Genomic DNA, 19797 nt, shown 5'->3' on the forward strand with positions numbered 1-19797 from the left:
CCATTTCCTGCATTCTTATGCCTTTGAATCTTGGCACCATTGGTTTCCTTCTACCCTGGCCCAAATCTGGCCAATTTCTGTCTTCTTTAAGATTTGGCTAAATCTTTATCATCTTTGGGAAATCTAACCTGACTATACCCCTCCTTCCCATTTTAGTCACTCTGATATGTAGATGCTTCTGTTATAAATTTTACTTCATTGTATCATAATTCTCTTTTTACAATTCCTCCTTCATCAATGAGTTATTTTGAGAGCATATTCTCTGTCTTATTAATCTTGTGTCTGGTACATTATAAAAGCTCAAATGTGTTAAAAAATGAGCAATTATACTCCATGTTTAAAGACATCGAGGAAAACCATGTACATGATTTGCTTACATTTAAATCTTGTTAAAGATTTGGTAAAGGTAGTTTGGTGTATGACTGACCTCACTTAGGAGGGAAATTGTAAAAAGAAGAGCCTTAGCTTTTTGAATATTATTCCTGGATAAAAAACATTTCAAGGATCAATTGATAGAGGGCTAATTAAAAACTCCAAAATATTGTCTTATCTGGAGTGATTTACTGCATAGAGAAAATGTAAAGACTACCATATAGACTACCAAGAGAGACTGGTTGCTTCTGGCACAATTTGTCCCTGAGTGATAATCAAAAGTATTAAATAGGGCTCTAAATTAGCCTTTTTCAGTGGATCTAAAAGGACCCCTTTAAATCTCTGACAGGACATGTGTACACAACTCTGCCACTCTTACTCCTATTTTAATATTTGTATAAAAATTATCCTGATATAAGCATGGAAGAACTATAATATAATAAAACAGAGGACAAAAACAGAGGTAAGAGACTCTTTGGGGAAGTCAAATAAGTTCACTCCAAGATAGGGAGTGTCTTGGCAAAGAAAAGAGTTGAGGAAAGTGTGTAAGTGAAGATAACCAAGAGTGGGCTGCATTTTTTTTTTTTGAGACAGAGTCTCACTTTGTTGCCCAGGCTAGAGTGAGTGCCGTGGCGTCAGCCTAGCTCACAGCAACCTCAAACTCCTGGGCTCAAGCAATCCTCCTGCCTCAGCCTCCCGAGTAGCTGGGACTACAGGCATGTGCCACCATGCCCGGCTAATTTTTTTTTTTTTTTGTATATATATATTTTAGTTGGTCAATTAATTTATTTCTATTTTTGGTAGAGACGGGGTCTCGCTCAGGCTGGTTTCGAACTCCTGACCTTGAGCAATCCGCCCGCCTCGGCCTCCCAAAGTGTTAGGATTACAGGCGTGAGCCACCACAGTGGGCTGCATTTTTATGAAAGATGTTATCCAAAGACAAGGAAAGGTAACCCAGGACTTGGTAGTTTATTTTGTATTGGGAAGTTTCTTAAAAAACTATCAAGAAAAGATAAAATGATACATAATGTCTGTCCATTCACCCACCAACCCTCTCTCCCTCCCTCCCTTCCTTCTTTCCTTTCTTACCTTACATAATGTCTGTAAGATACATGTCTGTCCATTCATCCACTAACCATCCCTTCCTTCCTTTCCTACCTTCCTTCCCTCAGTATGCACCTAATCTGCTCTATTCCAATGACACTGTAAATCGCTGAAAACATTTTGAAAATTCTTTTGGAATTACTTGTAGAACCAAATTTTTTCACTACCATGTAATCATACTTTGTTTCTTTTTTTTTTTTTTTTTCTTTTTGAGACAGAGTCTCGCTTTGTTGCCCAGGCTAGAGTGAGTGCCGTGGCGTCAGCCTAGCTCACAGCAACCTCAAACTCCTGGGCTCGAGTGATCCTTCTGCCTCAGCCTCCCGAGTAGCTGGGACTACAGGCATGTGCCACCATGCCCGGCTAATTTTTTATATATATATATCAGTTGGCCAATTAATTTCTTTCTATTTATAGTAGAGACGGGGTCTCGCTCTTGCTCAGGCTGGTTTTGAACTCCTGACCTTGAGCAATCCGCCCGCCTCGGCCTCCCAAGAGCTAGGATTACAGGCGTGAGCCACAGCGCCCGGCCGATACTTTGTTTCTGACTAAAACAATATCAAATATTTATCAGAATCAACTCTGATGACTTTTGGTTGTTTTCAAAACTATGTTTGTTCACAGGAGAAAGATTTCCCAACACTGAGTATATTGGTTTTAATAACTGAAAAAAAATTAAAATGCAGGAATACACAGTGGCAAAGAGACTACCAGTTGAACATAAAGCAGTGGGGAAGTAGCTCATTAACTGAACACCACTATGGAGTACATGTATCCATGAGGCAGAGCTGAAGCTGGCTCTGCAAATGATGCCTGCAGCAAGGAGCAAAGAACAATGCTTGTCTAAATATGCACATGGTGGAAAGAGCAGTGGAATACACCTGTTCTTTCAGACCCAATTACAGGCTCTGAGGCATTATGGCTCACAACTGTGTTCTCCAGGCCATTCTAGAAAATAAAATAGATGTCTAATTCATATCTAAGTAGGCACACATGTAAGTTGATTTTTTTTTTTTTGGTTGTAATAGAAAATCATGTACAGAAACTACATAATGAAGTAAAGTAATTAAATTGTTTGTATTTAGGTCATATCAACAGCTATGAAAAATTTAATTTTTACTAAAAATCTCAGAAAAGACAATCTTTTTTCTTAACTCTTGGGACTGATGTCAAGGATTTTTAAAGCTATTTTAACAAAATTAAAATCTGAGAATGATCATTAAGAGAAGAAATCAACAGAGAAACATTGGACTTAGGTTGGACTTTAGACCAAATGGACTAAACGGACACTTACAGAACATTCTACCAACTACTGAATATACATTCCATCAGCACATGGAATATTCTCCAAGATAGACCACATGTTAGGCCACAAAACAAGTTTTAACAAATTTTTTAAAATTGAAATCATATCAAGTATCTTCTCACACCACAGTGGAATGAAATTAGAAATCAATATTTAGAGGAACTTCAGAAACTGTACAGACATATGTAAATTAAACAACATGCTCCTGAACAATCACTAGATCATTAAAGAAATAAATTTGGAAACTAAAACAATTTTGAAACAAATGAAAATGAAAATAAAACATACCGAAACTTGTGGGATACAGCAAAAACAGTGCTGAGAGGGAAGTTTATTGCATGAAATGCTCACATCAAAAAAGTAGAAGGATCACAAATTAACAACCTAACATTGCACCTCCAGGAACTAGAAAAGAAAGAACAAACCAAACCTGAAGTTAGCAGAAGAAAAGAAATAAAGATCAGAGCAGAACTAGATGAAACAGAGATAAAAACAAACACCTCAACCCCACAAAGAATCAATGAATCAAAAAGTTGGTTCTACAAAAAAGCAAACAAAATTGATAAACCACTAGCTAGACTAAGGAAAGAAGAGAGAAGATCTGAATAAACACAATCAGAAAGAAAAAGGAAACATTGTAAGTAATACCACAGAAATAAAAAAGATCATCAGAGACTAATATGAACAATTATATGCTCACAAACTAGAAAACCTAGAAGAATTAGATGAATTCCTGAAAACATACAACCTTCCAAGACTGAACGAGGAAGAAATAGAACTCATGAGCAGATAAATAACAAGCAATGAGATTGAATCAGTAATAAAAAAAAAATCTTCCAACAACAACAACAACAACAACAAAAAGCCCAGGACCAGATGGATTCATAGCCAAATTCTATTAATACCAGACATACAGAAAAGAACTGGTGCCAATCCTAGTGAAACTGTTCCAGACTTCCTCTAGAAGGAGGGAATTCTCCCTAAGTCATTCTATGAAGCCAGTATCACCCTTATACCAAAGCCAGGAAAGGGTGCAACAAAAAAAACTACAGACCAATATCTCTGATGAAAATAGACACAAAAATCTTCAACAAAATACTAACAAACTGAATCCAACAGCACATCAAAAGGATATATCACCATGATCGAGTGGGTTTCATCCCAGGGATGCAAGGATGGTTCAACATTTATTGACATTAAGTCAATAAATGTGATTCACCACATAAACAGGATTAAAAACCATATGATCATCTCAAATGCAGAAAAAGCATTTGATAAAATCCAGCATCTCTTCATGATAAAAACCCTAAAAAAAACTCAGCACAGAAGGAACATACCTCAAAATAATAAAAGCCACATATGACAACCCCACAGCCAACATCATACTGACTGTGGAAAAGTTGAAAGCATTCCCCCTAAGAACTGGAACAAAACAAGGATGGACACTTTCATCTCTTGTATTCAGCACAGTGCTGAAGTCCTAGCCAGACCAATAAGGCAAGGGAAAGATATAAAGGGCATCAAAACTGGAAAATAAGTCAAATTATCTGATTGCTGACGATATGATCTTATACCTAGAAAACCCTAAGGACTTCTCTAAAAGACTGCCACATTTGATAAATGAATTCAGCAAAATCTCAGGTTATAAAATCAATGTACAAAAATCAATAGCATTTTTATATAATATTAATATATACTACTACTAATAACCAAGCTGAGAACCAAATCAAGGACTCAATCCCACTTACAATAGCTGCAAAAATAAAACAAAACAAAAAAACACTTAGGAATATATTTAACAAAGGAAGTGAAAGATCTCTACAAGGAGAAAAAGAACTCACGGATAAAAGCAGGGGTCCTCAAGCTTTTTAAACAGAGGGCCAGTTCACTGTCCCTCAGACCGTTGGAGGGCCGGACTATAGTTTAAAAAAAACTATGACCAAATTCCTATGCACACTGCACATATCTTATTTTGAAGTAAAAAAACAAATGGGTAAAAACACCTGCATGTGGCCTATGGGCTGTAGTTTGAGGATGCCTGGATAAAAGAAATCATAGATGACACAAAAAAAATGGAAAAACATCCCATGCTCAAGGAATGGAAGAACCAATTTTGTTAAAATGTCCCTACTGCCCAAAGCAATCTACAGATTCAGTGCAATTCTTATCAAAATAACAATGTCATTTTTCATAAAATAAGAAAAAAAATTATATGGAACCAAAATAGAGCCTGAATAGCTAAAGCAATCCTACAGAAAACTAGAGGCATCACATTACCTGAGTTCAAATTATACTATAAGGCTATAGTAACCAAAACTTCATGGTACTGGCATAAAAGTAGACACATAGATGAATGGAACAGAATAGAGAACCCAGAAATAAAACTACATACCTACAACCAACTGATCTTTGACAAAGCAAAGAAAAACATGCACTGGGGAAAGGACACATTATTCAATAAATGGTGCTGGGAAAACTGGATAGCCATATGCAGATGGATGAAACTGGATCTATATCTCACCATATATAAAAATTAACTCAAAATACATGAAAGACATAAATGTAAGACCTGAAACAATAAGAATCCTAGAAGAAAACCTAGGAAAAATTCTTACGGACATTGGCCCAGGCAAAGAATTTATGACTAAGACCCCAAGAGCAAATGCAACAAAAACAAAAATAGATATATGGGACTTAATTAAACTAAACAAATTTTGCACAGCAAAAGAAATAATCAAAAGAATAGACAACATACAGAATGGGAGAATACGTTCACAAACTATGTATCTGACAAAGTACTGATATCCAGAATCTAAAGGGAACTCAAACAACTCAGCAAGAAAAAGGCAAACAACCCAATTAAAAAATGGGGAAATTACATGAACAGGCATTTTTTTACAAAAAGATATGCAAATGGCCAATGAACATGAAGAAATGCTCAACATCATTAATCAGCAGAAAAATGCAAATTAAAACCACAATGAGATGCCATTTATTTCAATTAGAATGACCATTATTAAAAAGTCAAAAAACAATAGATATTGGCTCAGATACGGTGAAAAAGAAACACTTATATGCTATTAGTGGAAATGTCAATTAGTACAACCTCTATGGAGATCAGTATGGAGATTTCTCAAAGAACTAAAGGTAGACCTACTACTTGATCCTGCAATCCCACTACTAGGTATCTACCCCCAAAGGAAAAGAAATCATTATATCAAAAATGTACCCGCACTCATATATTTATTATAGCACAAATCACAATTGCAAAAATATGGAATCAATCTATGTGTCCATCAACAGATGAGTAAATACAGAAAATGTAGTGTGTGTACACACACACACACAACCAATGAGTACTACTCAGCCATAAGAAAGCATGAAATAATGCCTTTTGCAGCAAATTAGATGGAACCGGATGCTATTATCCTAAGTGAAGTGACTCAGGAATAGAAAAACAAATGCTGCATGTCCTCACTTATAAGTGGGAGCTAAACTATGACTACACAAGGACAACACAGAGTGGTATAATGAACACTGGAGACTTAAAGGGATGAAAAATTACCTATGTAGTATAATGTACACTGCTGGAGTGATGGTTACACTAAAAGCCCAAACTTAACCACTATACAATATATACATGTAACGGAATTCAACTTGTACTCCCTATATCTATTTCAAAAACGAACGAAAGAACGAAAGAAAGAATGAAAGAACGAACAAAAGATAGATAGATAGATAGATAGATAGATAGATAGATAGATAGATAGATAGATCGATCGATCGATCTAAGAGTGAAAGACTGGTTCATTGTTACCAGCCTTCAGAAGTTTTGGTAAAACCAGTTTAATTCACTTTGGAAATGAGCCAAATTTTGCCACAAAACAATCTTTTAAAAATGCATTTCTCATTAACTTTATTCATGAGGGAAGAAACAAGCTCAGCTCTTGAGCAAGAATATTGTAGCCTAGTCTCAAATGATCTCCTACTCATTTTGGCCTCAAGGGACATATTGTATTATTTAATTTCTCTCAAACAGCTGAGTTGTAACCCAGTGTCCCCAAAGTGGCAGTATACGCTTTTCTGTTCATGTCATATAACATACAATAAAATTGGTGGCACCTCTTTCCCAACTCAATGTACATGTGTATTTTTTTTGTATTGGCAAATGTAGCTGCTTTAGTTGTGGCATTTAAAATTGGAAATAACACTGGGGGAATATCTGATAAATACTGCAAGTAATATATGACACTTTTTGCATGATACTCCAAAATATCAATTTATACTGAACCTAAAACCTCTCTTGCTACCCTTTAACTTCAATTTAGAATTCTTCTTTCAAATGGCGATACTTTGTTTTGTTTCCTCCTCCATTTACTCTCCAACTGGTAAGGCTTTTCAGTTGGTCTTTGTGATTAAAGGTTTTAAGCCTATTAAACTTTGCAGTCCTTTGGGTTCATAATATGTGGAGTGTTACCCGGAGGAATACACTGAAAAAATAATACAATTGTCCAAGAATTGGCACAGTTTGGGAACAAACTGGCACATTTTGTCCCCAATATGAGACAAGTTGGGAGCATCTGAAGGACAATCAGTAAGGAAAGGGGGACTTTAAAGTGGATAATTCAGGAACTTCAATCCTTTCGGTCTCAAACTAACCTCTTTTGGAAATATTGATAAAATAAATGTTAAGCTGTTGAGTCTCTTTCCTCCCTACTTACTTTTCTAAACACTGGCCTTGTAGCTCTTTTTTTTTTTTTTTTGCCTCAGAACATTAACAAGTCATTCAAAATGGTGAGAAACAGATGATCAGCTATGAGCTCTGAAGAGCTGGAAGAATTCCTCTGCTTCTCCCCACCTCCCATACCCCAGCTTTGGGCTTGCACACAACTGGCATTCAACGGGTGTTGTGGAAAGGATGGGTCAAACTGTGACTTGGAGGTAAGGAGGGGACATCTGGGTTGGCAGGCTTACACCGATAAAATGCTGCTGCTGAGTTCTCTTGGGGATAGACACCTAGAAACAGGAGTGTTCTAGTCTTAAGAACCCTTAAAATACCAGAGATGCAAGCCTGGCATGGTGGCATGCGCTTGTAGTCCCAGCGACTCTGGAGGCTGAGGTGGGAGGATTGCCTGAGCCCAGGAGTGTGAGACCAGGATGGGCAACAGAGTGAGACCCCTCTCTAAAAAAGAAAAACTAGCTGGGCATGGTAGTGTGCATCTGTAGTTCTAGCTACTCTGGAGGCTGAGGCGGGAGATTGTAAGCCTAGAAGTCTGAGGCTTCAGTGAGTTATGGTCATGCCACTGTACTTTAGCCTGAGTGGCACAGTGAGACCCTGTCTCTGGAAGAAAACAGACAAACAAAAAACCACAGACACAAAGCAGAAAAATAAAGCTCCATTCTGGGCTCGGACTGCTGCTGTTGACTTCACCCACCATGTTGCAACCCCTGCACTTACAGGCTACTCTTTCTTCACTGGGTCTTTGCACATGTGTTACCTGGAACACATCTGTCCCGTCTTCTCCTGTCAGATTTCTATTCATCCATTAGGTTTTAACAAAAATTTCAGTTTTTCAAGAGGCTTTCTAGATCACCTTGATCCAAACTGAATTCCTCCTGTTACATTCTCTCAGAGTAGCCTACACTCTACCTCCCTAGCACTTACTACAGTTTGTAACTGTGTACACATTGTGTGTCACTTACGGTATTTATGGTGGTTTCTCGCTGGCTTGTGACCTCCAGGAGTGCAGGGAACAGCTATATTTTGTGTAAGACGATATCGTCAGCGCTTAGTATGGTCCTGGCGCATGGCAGGGGCTCAGTATAGATCTTCTTTGAGGGGTGGGACAGATGTTCTTTTCTTTACAATGAGTGGTTTGATCTTGGGACTCATGTATAAACTTTATTTAAGGGTATCAGAAGTTGAAATATAAAATTTAACACAAAAACCACAATAAGAAATGAAAGTTATCTTTTCCTACTGATATAAATTTATAGTGGAACTAAAGAGAGAACTTAAGTGAGTTAAAAAAAACCCATCAATTTGACATCTGGTCATAATATTTAAATAGTTTGAAGAATAGGTATTCGAATCTATTTTTATGAAATTTATTTCCAAATTGAAGTGGCAGTGTATACAAAGATAACAGAGCTTGTGATAATTTACAGAAATGTTTGCTATAACATGCACATTATGAAGTGTTTCAAACATATACATATTAGGTTTCATGCTGAATAAATAATCCCCCCAAATTAGTTTTTATTTTTACATAAAAATATAATATTGCACTCTTAACAAGACCAGTTATTTTGCATATTTTCTCTTTAGATAAATGATGAAATTCGGCCTTAAAAAAAGACTGAGTAGCAACCCTATTCTAATAGGGAACTAATTTAAAGTTCTCAGTAAAAAAACGAAAGCTAGACAATAGCTGCATTTTTTTTTCTTAAACAAAGCAAATCACTTCAACGTGAATAGGAATAATCTCATCTCTGCACCTATATGGACCTTGGAATTAACATCTTGCCTGAGCAAACCATGATCTAAATGCAGCCTGTTACGCGTCCTTACAGGTGTACGCAGTTTAAGGTTAAAAGCATACATGGCCATGTGCTTTCTCTCGTATCTGTCCTGACAGCAGAGACTTTGGAATTGTATTTTATATAGCTTTTAAGCAGAATGTTTTAGAAAGTCTGGAAGTTACAAAAGTAGTTCTGTAAACACCATATGAATTAAATTTCCATAATAAATGCGTGAGTTATTCTTAGGCAAGGATATGTATTTTTATCCCATGGTAACATATTACTGAGCTTATTTTACAGTGTTTTCAAAGCCAATAAAGCAGCACCCCAAGTAAAAATATAGCCGTAGTATCACAGTAGAGACAGACTATTCCAAGATTTTTAGGAATTCTGTCTTTATGGTGTGTAAGTTTGCTGTGGAGTATATTTAGATTTTACTCTTGTTCCTAGAATTCTCAGGTGGTATAGGTTAGTAGAAACAGAATGAAAATGGTTTCCTAAAAGAATTATTTTGCATCCTGTTTAAAACAAAGTAAGCTGTCTCCTTTTCTTTTATAATTCTGTTTTGGGGTAGATAATTCTTCCTGCAGATTAGATTAAATGCCTTACCTCGGCTATTTTATTAATACCTGTGCAAACTTTTTGCATAGCGGAGGCTTTCTATTGCAAATTGCTAAGTATTCAATGCTCTGTAAATGGAAGATTTTGAAACCTTTATCATTGTGTTTAAACCTTAGTGACTCAACTAAGGACATTCAATATCTAGTGTTACAGATTTTAAGTAAAATTTTATGAAGAAACAGAATGTGTCTGAAATCAAAGATACCTGTATTCTTGTTTGTGGTTGTCAAAAAATTCTGTTTCTCCTTTGAGCTAAGAAGGCAACTGGCAAAAACTGCCTAACATTGAGATTCATTAGTAGTTTCATTTTAGTATCCATAAAATGTTGGGTGCTGAGGCACCTACTGAATTATTTGCTTCTCAAAGAAAGCAATTATCAAGTTCTGAAAATTCTTATCTTTTTTTTCTTTAATTTTTTTGGGTGTGTATATGTGGGGGTTATCTCAGGGCAGAACACTTTTAAAATATAAATTTTAGAGTATTTTATGTAAACAATTAGCAAAACAATTTAAATTTTACTGGCTCTTCTGGAATAATAGAAAAAGGGGAAACCTTAATCTTTTCTTAGGAATACCTTTGTGGGAAAAAACTTGAAGAATATCATTTAAATTTACCAGGCAAGACTTAAAACTTGTTGGTTAGTGCATACTGACACAATCTTACAGATTATCACTAAATTAGTATAGAACTTTCTTCTCAAGACCTCGTGAGGCTTTAGAATTTTGTGCAGATGAATAGATTTTATCATATTCAGATGGTTTGTTTAGTCATCCATTTCTTCAGGTTCAACCTCTTAGAACTGGTGAAGTCAACGAGTCTAGTTTGGAGCTAAAGTGCTTTGGAGAATGCAGAGTTCTCTCACATTCATCCGGCTGCATAGCTGCTAAGGAAAGAATAGAACATTGGCTGTTTCAAGCGCTGCTGGTCCTTCCGACACCAGGCGATCACGGTCCCATCACTGTTTGCTGTGTACAAATGGTGGCCATCGCAAGAAAATGTAAGGCTGTAAAAAAAATTCCGTTTGTACATTATATTTCTTAAAACTGTATTAGCACGTTGGTCATCACGTAGAAGATAATGTATAGAGGTGAAGATATCTTCACTGAAGCAGAGCCATGAACTGAATGACTGCCTACAACTCACTGGTTTCCACTGTAATTCTAATACAGTCACTACTCTGCTGACAAGTTAGTGATGTTCATTCTAACCAGGTGATACACAATAAAATCAGGATCAAAGAGCTCAGTGCATCTGTTCTTTCTTTATATCTCTAGTTTTTCCTTCTTATTTATGCTTTATTACCAAAACAAAAGATACCTGGGTGTAGGAAACCTTAAAAAATATAACAGTATTATAATTCCTCCTTATGGAAATAAATGATAATTATTTAATGGATATACTTTATTTCCCTAAAAGAAAAAAGGGCAAAAAATAACATTAATAGGCTAGGCGCGGTGGCTGATGCCTGTAATCCTAGCACTCTGGGAGGCTGAGGTGGGAGGGGAGGATCACTCACGGTCAGGAGTTTGAGACCAGCCTGAGCAAGAACAAGACCCTGTCTCTATGGAAAATAGAAATAAATTAATTGGCCCACTAAAAATATATAGAAAAAATTAGCCGGGCATGGTGGTGCCTGCCTGTAGTCCCAGCTACTTGGGAGGCTGAGGCAGAAGGACCACTTGAGCCGAGGAGTTAGAGGTTGCTGTGAGCTAGGCTAACGCCACGGTACTCTAGCCCGGGCAACACAGTAAGACTTTGTCTCAAAAAATAATAATAATAATAATAATAACACAAATAAATAATAACTTTAGGTTCCTTAAACTTTAAAATTAGTACACTGAAAATAAATTTATTTTAATAAAGCAGAATTTGAATCACTTTTCTTCCAGTTGAGTTTTTCAAGTCAAATTTGTTAACTGAACAAATAAACTGGTTGTTTATCCATGATGTTGAGTACACTCCTGCTACTATCAATCACCAGTACGGTCTTTCCAAATAAGGAAGGAAAAAATATCTATAATTCTAGAGGCCTTCCCTGGGCACACTACCAGCTAGCATGTCTTTCCATTAGACTCTGAGTTACTGACTCAGATTTTAAGTTCCATGAAGATAAGGAGTGTGTGCCTCTTGCTGCTGGGTCATGGATAAAATGGTCAGTGTTTTGTTTTTTGTTGTTTTTTTTTTTTTTTGAGACAGAGTCTCACTTTGTTGCTCGGGCTAGAGTACTATGGCATCAGCCTACCTCACAGCAACCTCAGACTCCTGGGCTCAAGTGATCCTCCTGCCTCAGCTTCCTGAGCAGCTGGGACTACAGGTGCGAGCCACCACACCTGGCTAATTTTTTGTTTCATTTTTAGTTGACTGGCTAATTTTTTCTATTTTTAGAGAGACAGGGTCTCGCTCTTGCTCAGAGCTGGTCTTGAACTCCTGAGCTCAAGTAATCCTCCCACCTCGGCCTCCCAGAGTGCTAGGATTACAGGCGTGAGCCACCACACCTGGCCAAAATGGTCAGCTTTTCATGATGACTTCAGTCACAGTTCTTTTAGGTCTGTGTGCTTTAATATTACTCTAAGAAAAATGCAATCACAAATTATATTATGAAGAATAAGGCAGGGTAAGATCTTACCTCACGATAGGCTTATTAGATTTGGGAAATGTAATTTCCCTCACAGGCTTTAAGTCCCATGTACTCCATAACCTAGAGGGGGAAAAAGTCATCATCTAGTTATGCAAACTAAAATTACCCTCACTAAAAAATCCTATATATTTGTTTCTTTGTGCTAAGTCATTAAGAAGGAAATATAACAAACAACAAACACCAGTTACCTCTGGAAATGTGTAAGAATAAGGGAACTTTTAGCTTTCTATCTTTCATAGTTAATCTTTTATAGTTAACATAAAACTTCAAAACTGCACTAAAGCTATCTTTATTATTTAGAAATAAAACAGGAAGAAACTTTATCCAAAGATATTTTAAGTTCTCTAAATATTGAATATTAATATGCCTAGATATCAAAACTAATTTCTGAAACTGCTGTGTCCTTATCAATGAAAGCAAAAGAAGAGAATCCAAATCCTCTTACCTTACAATTCCATTTTCTAATCCTCCAGCAATTACATTGATAGATATTCCCTCAGGTTGGTTGGAGAAAGCAACAGAACAAATGATCTCCCTACAGTGGACATGTCCAACAAGGTCCCCATTCACCGTCCAGAGTCTGAGGTCACTGCCTCCGCCAGCTAAAACAGCCAAATCACCTGCAGGTTACCAGAACGTGGGCATCTCAGGGCCCACCCACATTGGGCCCCCAAAGTGCATCCTTGAGGGTCAAGCTTGTCTGCTTAGAGATGAAGTTTATAAGCAATCCATGATGGAAGACTATTAATGAAATTACTACATTATGAGTTATACAGAACTTTATATATTAATCTAGAGACAATGATCAGTGAAAAAATAACAATAAAAAAGCAATCTACGATGTAGAGCAACAAGGTAAATTAATCATAAATCTTTGTGTAATTGCAATATTTTAGCATGTAAACTACTAAATCTGAATTATGTTTTTGAAAATAACTAGAAAGCTAAACAATCTCCAAAAAGAGAATAAAATATTCTGTGAAACCATCTACAAGAGACAAATGTGACTTTTTAAGAGAAAAAACATTTGTAGTAAAAATTATCTGAGTTAAAAACTAATTCTTAAAAAAAGAAGAAAATTTATTCTATAGAACATCTAAGATTGAATCTTTATATCAATACCTTATTAAATCAATTTTTCATTTTCAAAGACTACAGAGTAACCAAACTTTTCTTTAGTTTTCTGGGGAGTGCGGAAGGCAATCATTGCTTGCCATGCTTTGTAAACTGGAGCTGGTGGTTTGGGGCCTCATGATGATGCGTTCAGCCTTCTCTGGGGAAACATTCTCACAATGATCAAGAACGAGATTAGCAAGGAGGTGAAAGATTTCTACAAGGAGAACAATGAAACACTGAGGAAAGAAACTGCAGAGGACACAAATAAATGGAAAAACATGCTCATAGATTGGCAGAATCACCACTGTTAAAATGTCCATACTATCCAAAATGATCTACAGATTCAATGCAATCCCCATCAAGATACCAATGTTATACTTCACAGGTCTAGAAAAAATAATTCTACACTTTGGAACCAGAAAAGAATCCCGAACAGCCAAAGTAATCTTAAACAAAAAGAACAAATCTGGAGGCCTCACATTATCAGACTTCAAACTATACTACAAGGCTATAGTAACCAAAATGGTATTGTATTGGCACAAAAATAGAGAACCCAGATATAAAACCACCTACCTACAGCCAATTGATCTTGGACAAAGCAGACAACAACATACACTGGGGAGAAGCAGCCCTATTCAATAAATGGTGCTGGGAAAATTGGATAGCCACATGCAGAAGAATGAAACAGAATCCCCTATCTCTCACCATACACAAAAATTAATTTGAGATGGACATAAGACTTAAATGTAAGGTACAAAACCATAAGATTTCTAGAAGAAAACGTGGGAAAAATTCTTCTACATATCAGCCTAGGCAAAGAATTGATGAAGAAGACCCCAATGGCAATCACAGCAATAACAAAAATAAATAAATGGGACCTGATTAAACGAAAAAGCTTTTGCACAGCTAAGGAAACAATCAACAGAGCAAGTAGACAACCTACTTGTCTCTCTTTCTCTCTATAGGATGGGAGAAAATGGTCACAAACTATACATCTGATAAAGAGCTAATAACCAGAATCTACAAAGAACTTAAGCAAATTAGGAAAAAAAAATCAAACAACCCCATTAAAAAGTGGGCAAAAGACATGAACAGAAGCTTCACAAAAGAAGATGGACAAATGGTCAATAAACATATGAAACACTGCTCAATGTCACTACTCACCAGGGAAATGCAAATCAAAACCACAAAGAGATATCACTGAACCCCTGTTAGAATGGCTTTTTATTAAAAAGTCCAAAAACAATAGATGCTGGCATGGATGCAAAAAGAAAGGAACACTTATACATTGTTGGTGGGACTGAAAATTAGTACAACCTCCATGGAAAACAGTATGGAGATTCCTCAAAGAACTAAAAGTTGACCTACCATTAGATTCAGCAATCCCACTACTAGGTATCTACCCAAAGGAAAAGAAGTTTTTCTATCAAAAAGACACCTGCACTCGAATGCTTATTGCAGCAAAATTCACAATTGCAAAGATGTGGAATCAACCCAAGTGCCCATCAATTCATGAATGGATTAATAAAATGTGGTATATGTATACCATGGAGTACTACTCAACCATAAAAAAATGGTGAACTAATACCTCTTGTATTAACCTGGATGGAACTGGAGACCATTCTCCTATCTCAAGAATGGAAAAACAAACACCACATGTACTCATTATTAAATTGGAAGTAACCAATGAGCATACATGTGCACAGAGGGAAATCAAGTAGGCGGGAAAGAGTAGAGGGGAGGGGCAAAAGCCTACCTAACAGGTATAGTGAACACCATTTGGGTAATGGGCATACTTATAGCCATGACTCAAGCATTACAAAAATGATCCATGTAACCAAAAATGTTTATACCTCCTTAATATTTTGAAATTAAAAAAAAAAAAAGAGGTGAGGAGGCATGATAAAACTTGAATGACATAGTCTCACTACACTTAATCTTATCTTTTCATTAGGACTAACATAAAAATAGTGAATTTATTTCTCTACCTTATTAAGACAATGAAAATATTTTATATTTTATAGCAAAGGAACAAATATTAGAAATGATTCTTTATTTAAAGATATGTTAAGGACCATCAAACACCACAGACAAAAATGCTCAGTGTGTTGCAGCATTATTCACAATAACCAAACATAGAACAACACAAATGTCCATCCACAGATGAATGGATAAACAAAATGAAGTGAGAGAGGGGGAGTAGGGGAGCGCGCGCATGTATGTGTGTGTGTGTGTATGGGCATATAATGCAATATTATTCAATCATAAAAAGGAGCATATGCTACAACATGGATGAACACTGAAAACATTATGCTAAGTGAAATAAGCCAGATACACAAAAGGACAAGTACTATATGATACTATATAATTCCACTTAACTATAACAGGGAAATTCATAGCGACAGAAAGTCGTAGAATAAAGATTACTAGGGGTGGGAGAGGAGGAATGGGTAATTATTGCTTAATGGTTACAGAGGTTCTGTTTGGAGTGATGGCAAAGATTTTGAAATAGTAGTAATGGCTGCACAATACTGTTACATAATTAATGCCACTGAATCGAATACTTAAAAATTGGCTATAATGGCAACTTTTATGTTAAATATACTTTGCCACCCCCCCACACAAATATCCAGTGTTTTACTAAGACTTCCTATTGTAGAACACTGATTAGGAGATATCTAAATATAGCATCAAGATGCTGGAGATTCAGTATGCTAAAGAAATAAAATTGTAGATGATAAAGTAATCTTTTCCATGAGTAGGCTACATTTCACCCTTTCTTTTTAATTTAGTATCTGCTAAAAGGTTTTTAAAAAAATATAAAACAAACAGATGAGTACTAGTAGGGTTAGAGGGTTATTAAAGTCACTGGATACATATCCATAAAAGATATTGATGTACAGGCTTAATCCTGCAAAATAGAAAATCTAAAGGTGGGCCTGGACTCTTTGAAGCATGATTTGGAACTTAGCAGCCAAAGAATTATCCTAATAGCTTACTCAGCATCTTGAGCTACCATAAAACCAAATAACTACTCACCTAAGACTGTAAATATCAAAATTCAAGACTGTTACCCAATACTAGATTGCTTTCATATATAATTTAACACATCAACTAAAAGTCATAAACTCAGGCATTTCTGAAAAACATCTCTGTTCTTTCTATATATTGTCATGGATATTAAAATAAATTGGAGAACTGCATCCTGAATCTTAGAATATTATATTAACTTTATCATGTCACTCGTGACAGAGGGGCATGCTATGGATATCTCACCCTAGTTCAAAGGCATATATTTTGATCCAGTGGTAGGATGGTTTAAAAAAAACAACCCAGAATCATCTATTACATTTTCATAGTGTAACAAATTTCACATCTTATCACTATAAAAACCATATCCCATAATAATAACAACTGAGGAATTATAATTATAATCAAGGGGAATGAGTTTGCCAATCTAACTTTTGAGAAGATTTTATACACACACATACTACATATACAGTTGTTCCTCGGTATCCAAATGGGATTGGTTCAAGGATCCCTGTGGATGCCAAAATCCATGGATGCTCAAGTCCTTTATGTTATATAAAATGCCATGGTGCTAGCATATACCTACACGTATCATCTCTAGATTAGAGTACCTAATATAATATAAATGCTAGGTAAGTAGTAACACTGTATTGTTTAGGGAATAATGGCAAGAAAAAAGGTTTTACCTGTTCAGTACAGACACGACCATCTCTTTTTTCCCCAAATCTTTTCAAACCTCTATTGGTTGAATCCACAGATGTAGAACCCACACAATCAGAGGGCCAACTATATATATGTATATACATATATGTTTATTTACTTTTAATTTTGATTTTAAAATTACTTGCATAGTATCCATTAAACAGTCAAGATTTTTGGTAGGCTAAATCTGATAACTTTCTTCCTTTCTTGGCCTACAAGAAAGTGGAAGGATGAACTCTAGTCTGGGTCACTAAACATAAATTTGGCCTCTTTTAAAAACTAATTTTAAAAATTATGTTCTCTATATACCAAATGTTCTTTAAGATTCCTTTTATATATGTATCAAGAGGCCTTAAAAAAGTTCAGAGAAAGCCTTTTGGTTCAAATTGGAAACAAAGTTTTACTCATTACTCTATCACACTGTGTGCACTACCCAGGGACACCTGAATACCCTACTAGTGAGTTGGTTATTGCAGCAAAAGTAATTTTGTTTCTAGTTCCCATATGACTAGCTGATATAATAGCATAGATATAAATCACTACTGGCAGCAAGAAAGTAATTAAATTTACAAAATTCAGTTCCCTCAGGATCAGTCCTAACTTTCAAATGCTGCCAAAACAAGAAAGGAGAGAACTCCACATAAAAAATCATTATATTACTTCCCTAGCATCCCTCTTGATGTGACATACTAAAAGCTGCTAATGTACAAATCAAGGAGGAACAATTAGCAAAATCATCACTGATCTGCTCACACTTGTATTACCAAAGTCAATTGTTTAAGTGAGATCTTTTCCCTTAGTTATGGTCATTAGGAAAAAAATTTTTTTCACCACGTTATTTTATGACTGGAGGCTAAGACTGGCAAAGATACTTTCATATCTGGAATCTTAAATCGTGACTGAAGACATTACTTTTCTTGAATACTATTCTTACTATTTATTCTTAATGAATATTCTGTAAAAATAACACCAAAACCCCAAGAGATCTGTAATATAATTAAAAAATAAAACCTAAAACCCTTGGAATTTACTGACTTTTGTATGCCATGATGTGACTCATTGGGGGAGAGCTAGATAGCTTCAGGATGGTGGCTGATCACCAGACAAACCAACCACATGATTAGAGAACAGGTACTTTCAGAGAACGCCCCACCTCACTCCCATGCCTACCTTCAAGGAGTGGAGAGGGGCTGGATATTGAGCTCAGCCACCAATGGCCAGTGATTTAATCAATCATGCCTATGTAATGAAACCTCCATAAAATTCCTAAATGACAAGGTTAGAGCACTTCCGGGTTGGTGAAGAAATCCACACACCAGAGGGTGCTCCACCCAAACTCCACAGCCCTGACTCCATGAGGTCAGAGGCTCCTGCATTCAGGACCGTTCCAGACTTGCCCCCTATGTACCTCTTCATCTGATGCTCATGTCTATCCTATATGATAAACTATAGTTGTAAGTATAGTGTTTTACTGAGTTCTGTGAGTTGTTCTAGTGAATTATTGAATCTGGTGCGGAGTCATGGCAACCCCTGAATTTGCTAACTTCAAGTGTCAGAATGAATTAACTGTTGGACACTGACTGGTGTCAGACAACTGGCTGGTGTTTGGAAAGACACCATACACTTGGTGTCAGAAAAAACCCAAACAATATAAAAAATGAAAGTAAACGATAGAGGACTACCCACTTAGATGTGTGAAAGATATTCTATACTGAATGGACACAAAAGAAAAAAAAAGTTTTTCAAAGCATCCTTTCAATTTTAAGATACTTAAAAATAGTAATGCAAACAGAAAATTCATGAATTTTCCAACTTTTCTGCTGGATGCATTGTTTTTTTAACATGTACACATGAAAAACATAAAATAAAAACAAAGACTTTTGATTAGGAGATATCTTTGCCATGTAATTTTTAAGGCAAATTAATACTTCCATTTATTATTCTATACTACTGTTCCCTCTCAGGAACTGGAAGACATATATTCAAAGTCAGTCATCTGCTGATGCTTCTCACTTAGTCAGGAGTGTTAAATACAATGAGAGGCCATTGTTTTGGACTGAGCTCCTGTGGGAGGCCCCCACACACCAGACCAAACCAGAATGGAGTCACTCATGCTGGGTGTCATGTAATAACATCAAACTTAAAAATGGGGCAGTTTTCTAAAAAATAGGAGATTCACAGCATTCAATCACAAAGGGCCCAGTTAACTTGAGCCAGCCTGGTAAGGAAGTCCCCTCTGCTTTAATCCTGTAAGAAAAGTAATGTTGAAATGACCAATTCACATTTTGTTCCTTGTTTCTGCTTTCTTCAGCCTTTTCTGCCTATAAAGCCCATCTCCTTTGCTCAGCTCATTGGAGCACCATTCTATTTCATAGATGGGATACTGCCC

The 19797-nt window shown here is 36.2% G+C and overlaps 1 protein-coding gene across 5 annotated transcripts in view; it reads right to left on the reverse strand.

The window, feature by feature from the left end:
* Positions 1–8873: 8873 nt before the first annotated feature.
* Positions 8874–19797, reverse strand: part of LYST (lysosomal trafficking regulator) — a 408790-nt gene continuing 397866 nt past the window's right edge. For all 5 annotated transcript variants that reach the window (XM_075995487.1, XM_075995488.1, XM_075995490.1 and 2 more), the window contains 3 exons: positions 13006–13162; positions 12549–12620; positions 8874–10925 (listed from right to left, as the gene is read on the reverse strand). In XM_075995487.1, the coding sequence (XP_075851602.1) occupies positions 10787–10925; positions 12549–12620; positions 13006–13162 (368 nt within the window). In that variant the 3' untranslated portion in view covers positions 8874–10786. The remainder of the gene's footprint in view (positions 10926–12548; positions 12621–13005; positions 13163–19797) is intronic.

The sequence above is a fragment of the Microcebus murinus genome, chromosome 19 (genome assembly GCF_040939455.1).
Source record: "Microcebus murinus isolate Inina chromosome 19, M.murinus_Inina_mat1.0, whole genome shotgun sequence".
NCBI lineage: Eukaryota > Metazoa > Chordata > Mammalia > Primates > Cheirogaleidae > Microcebus > Microcebus murinus.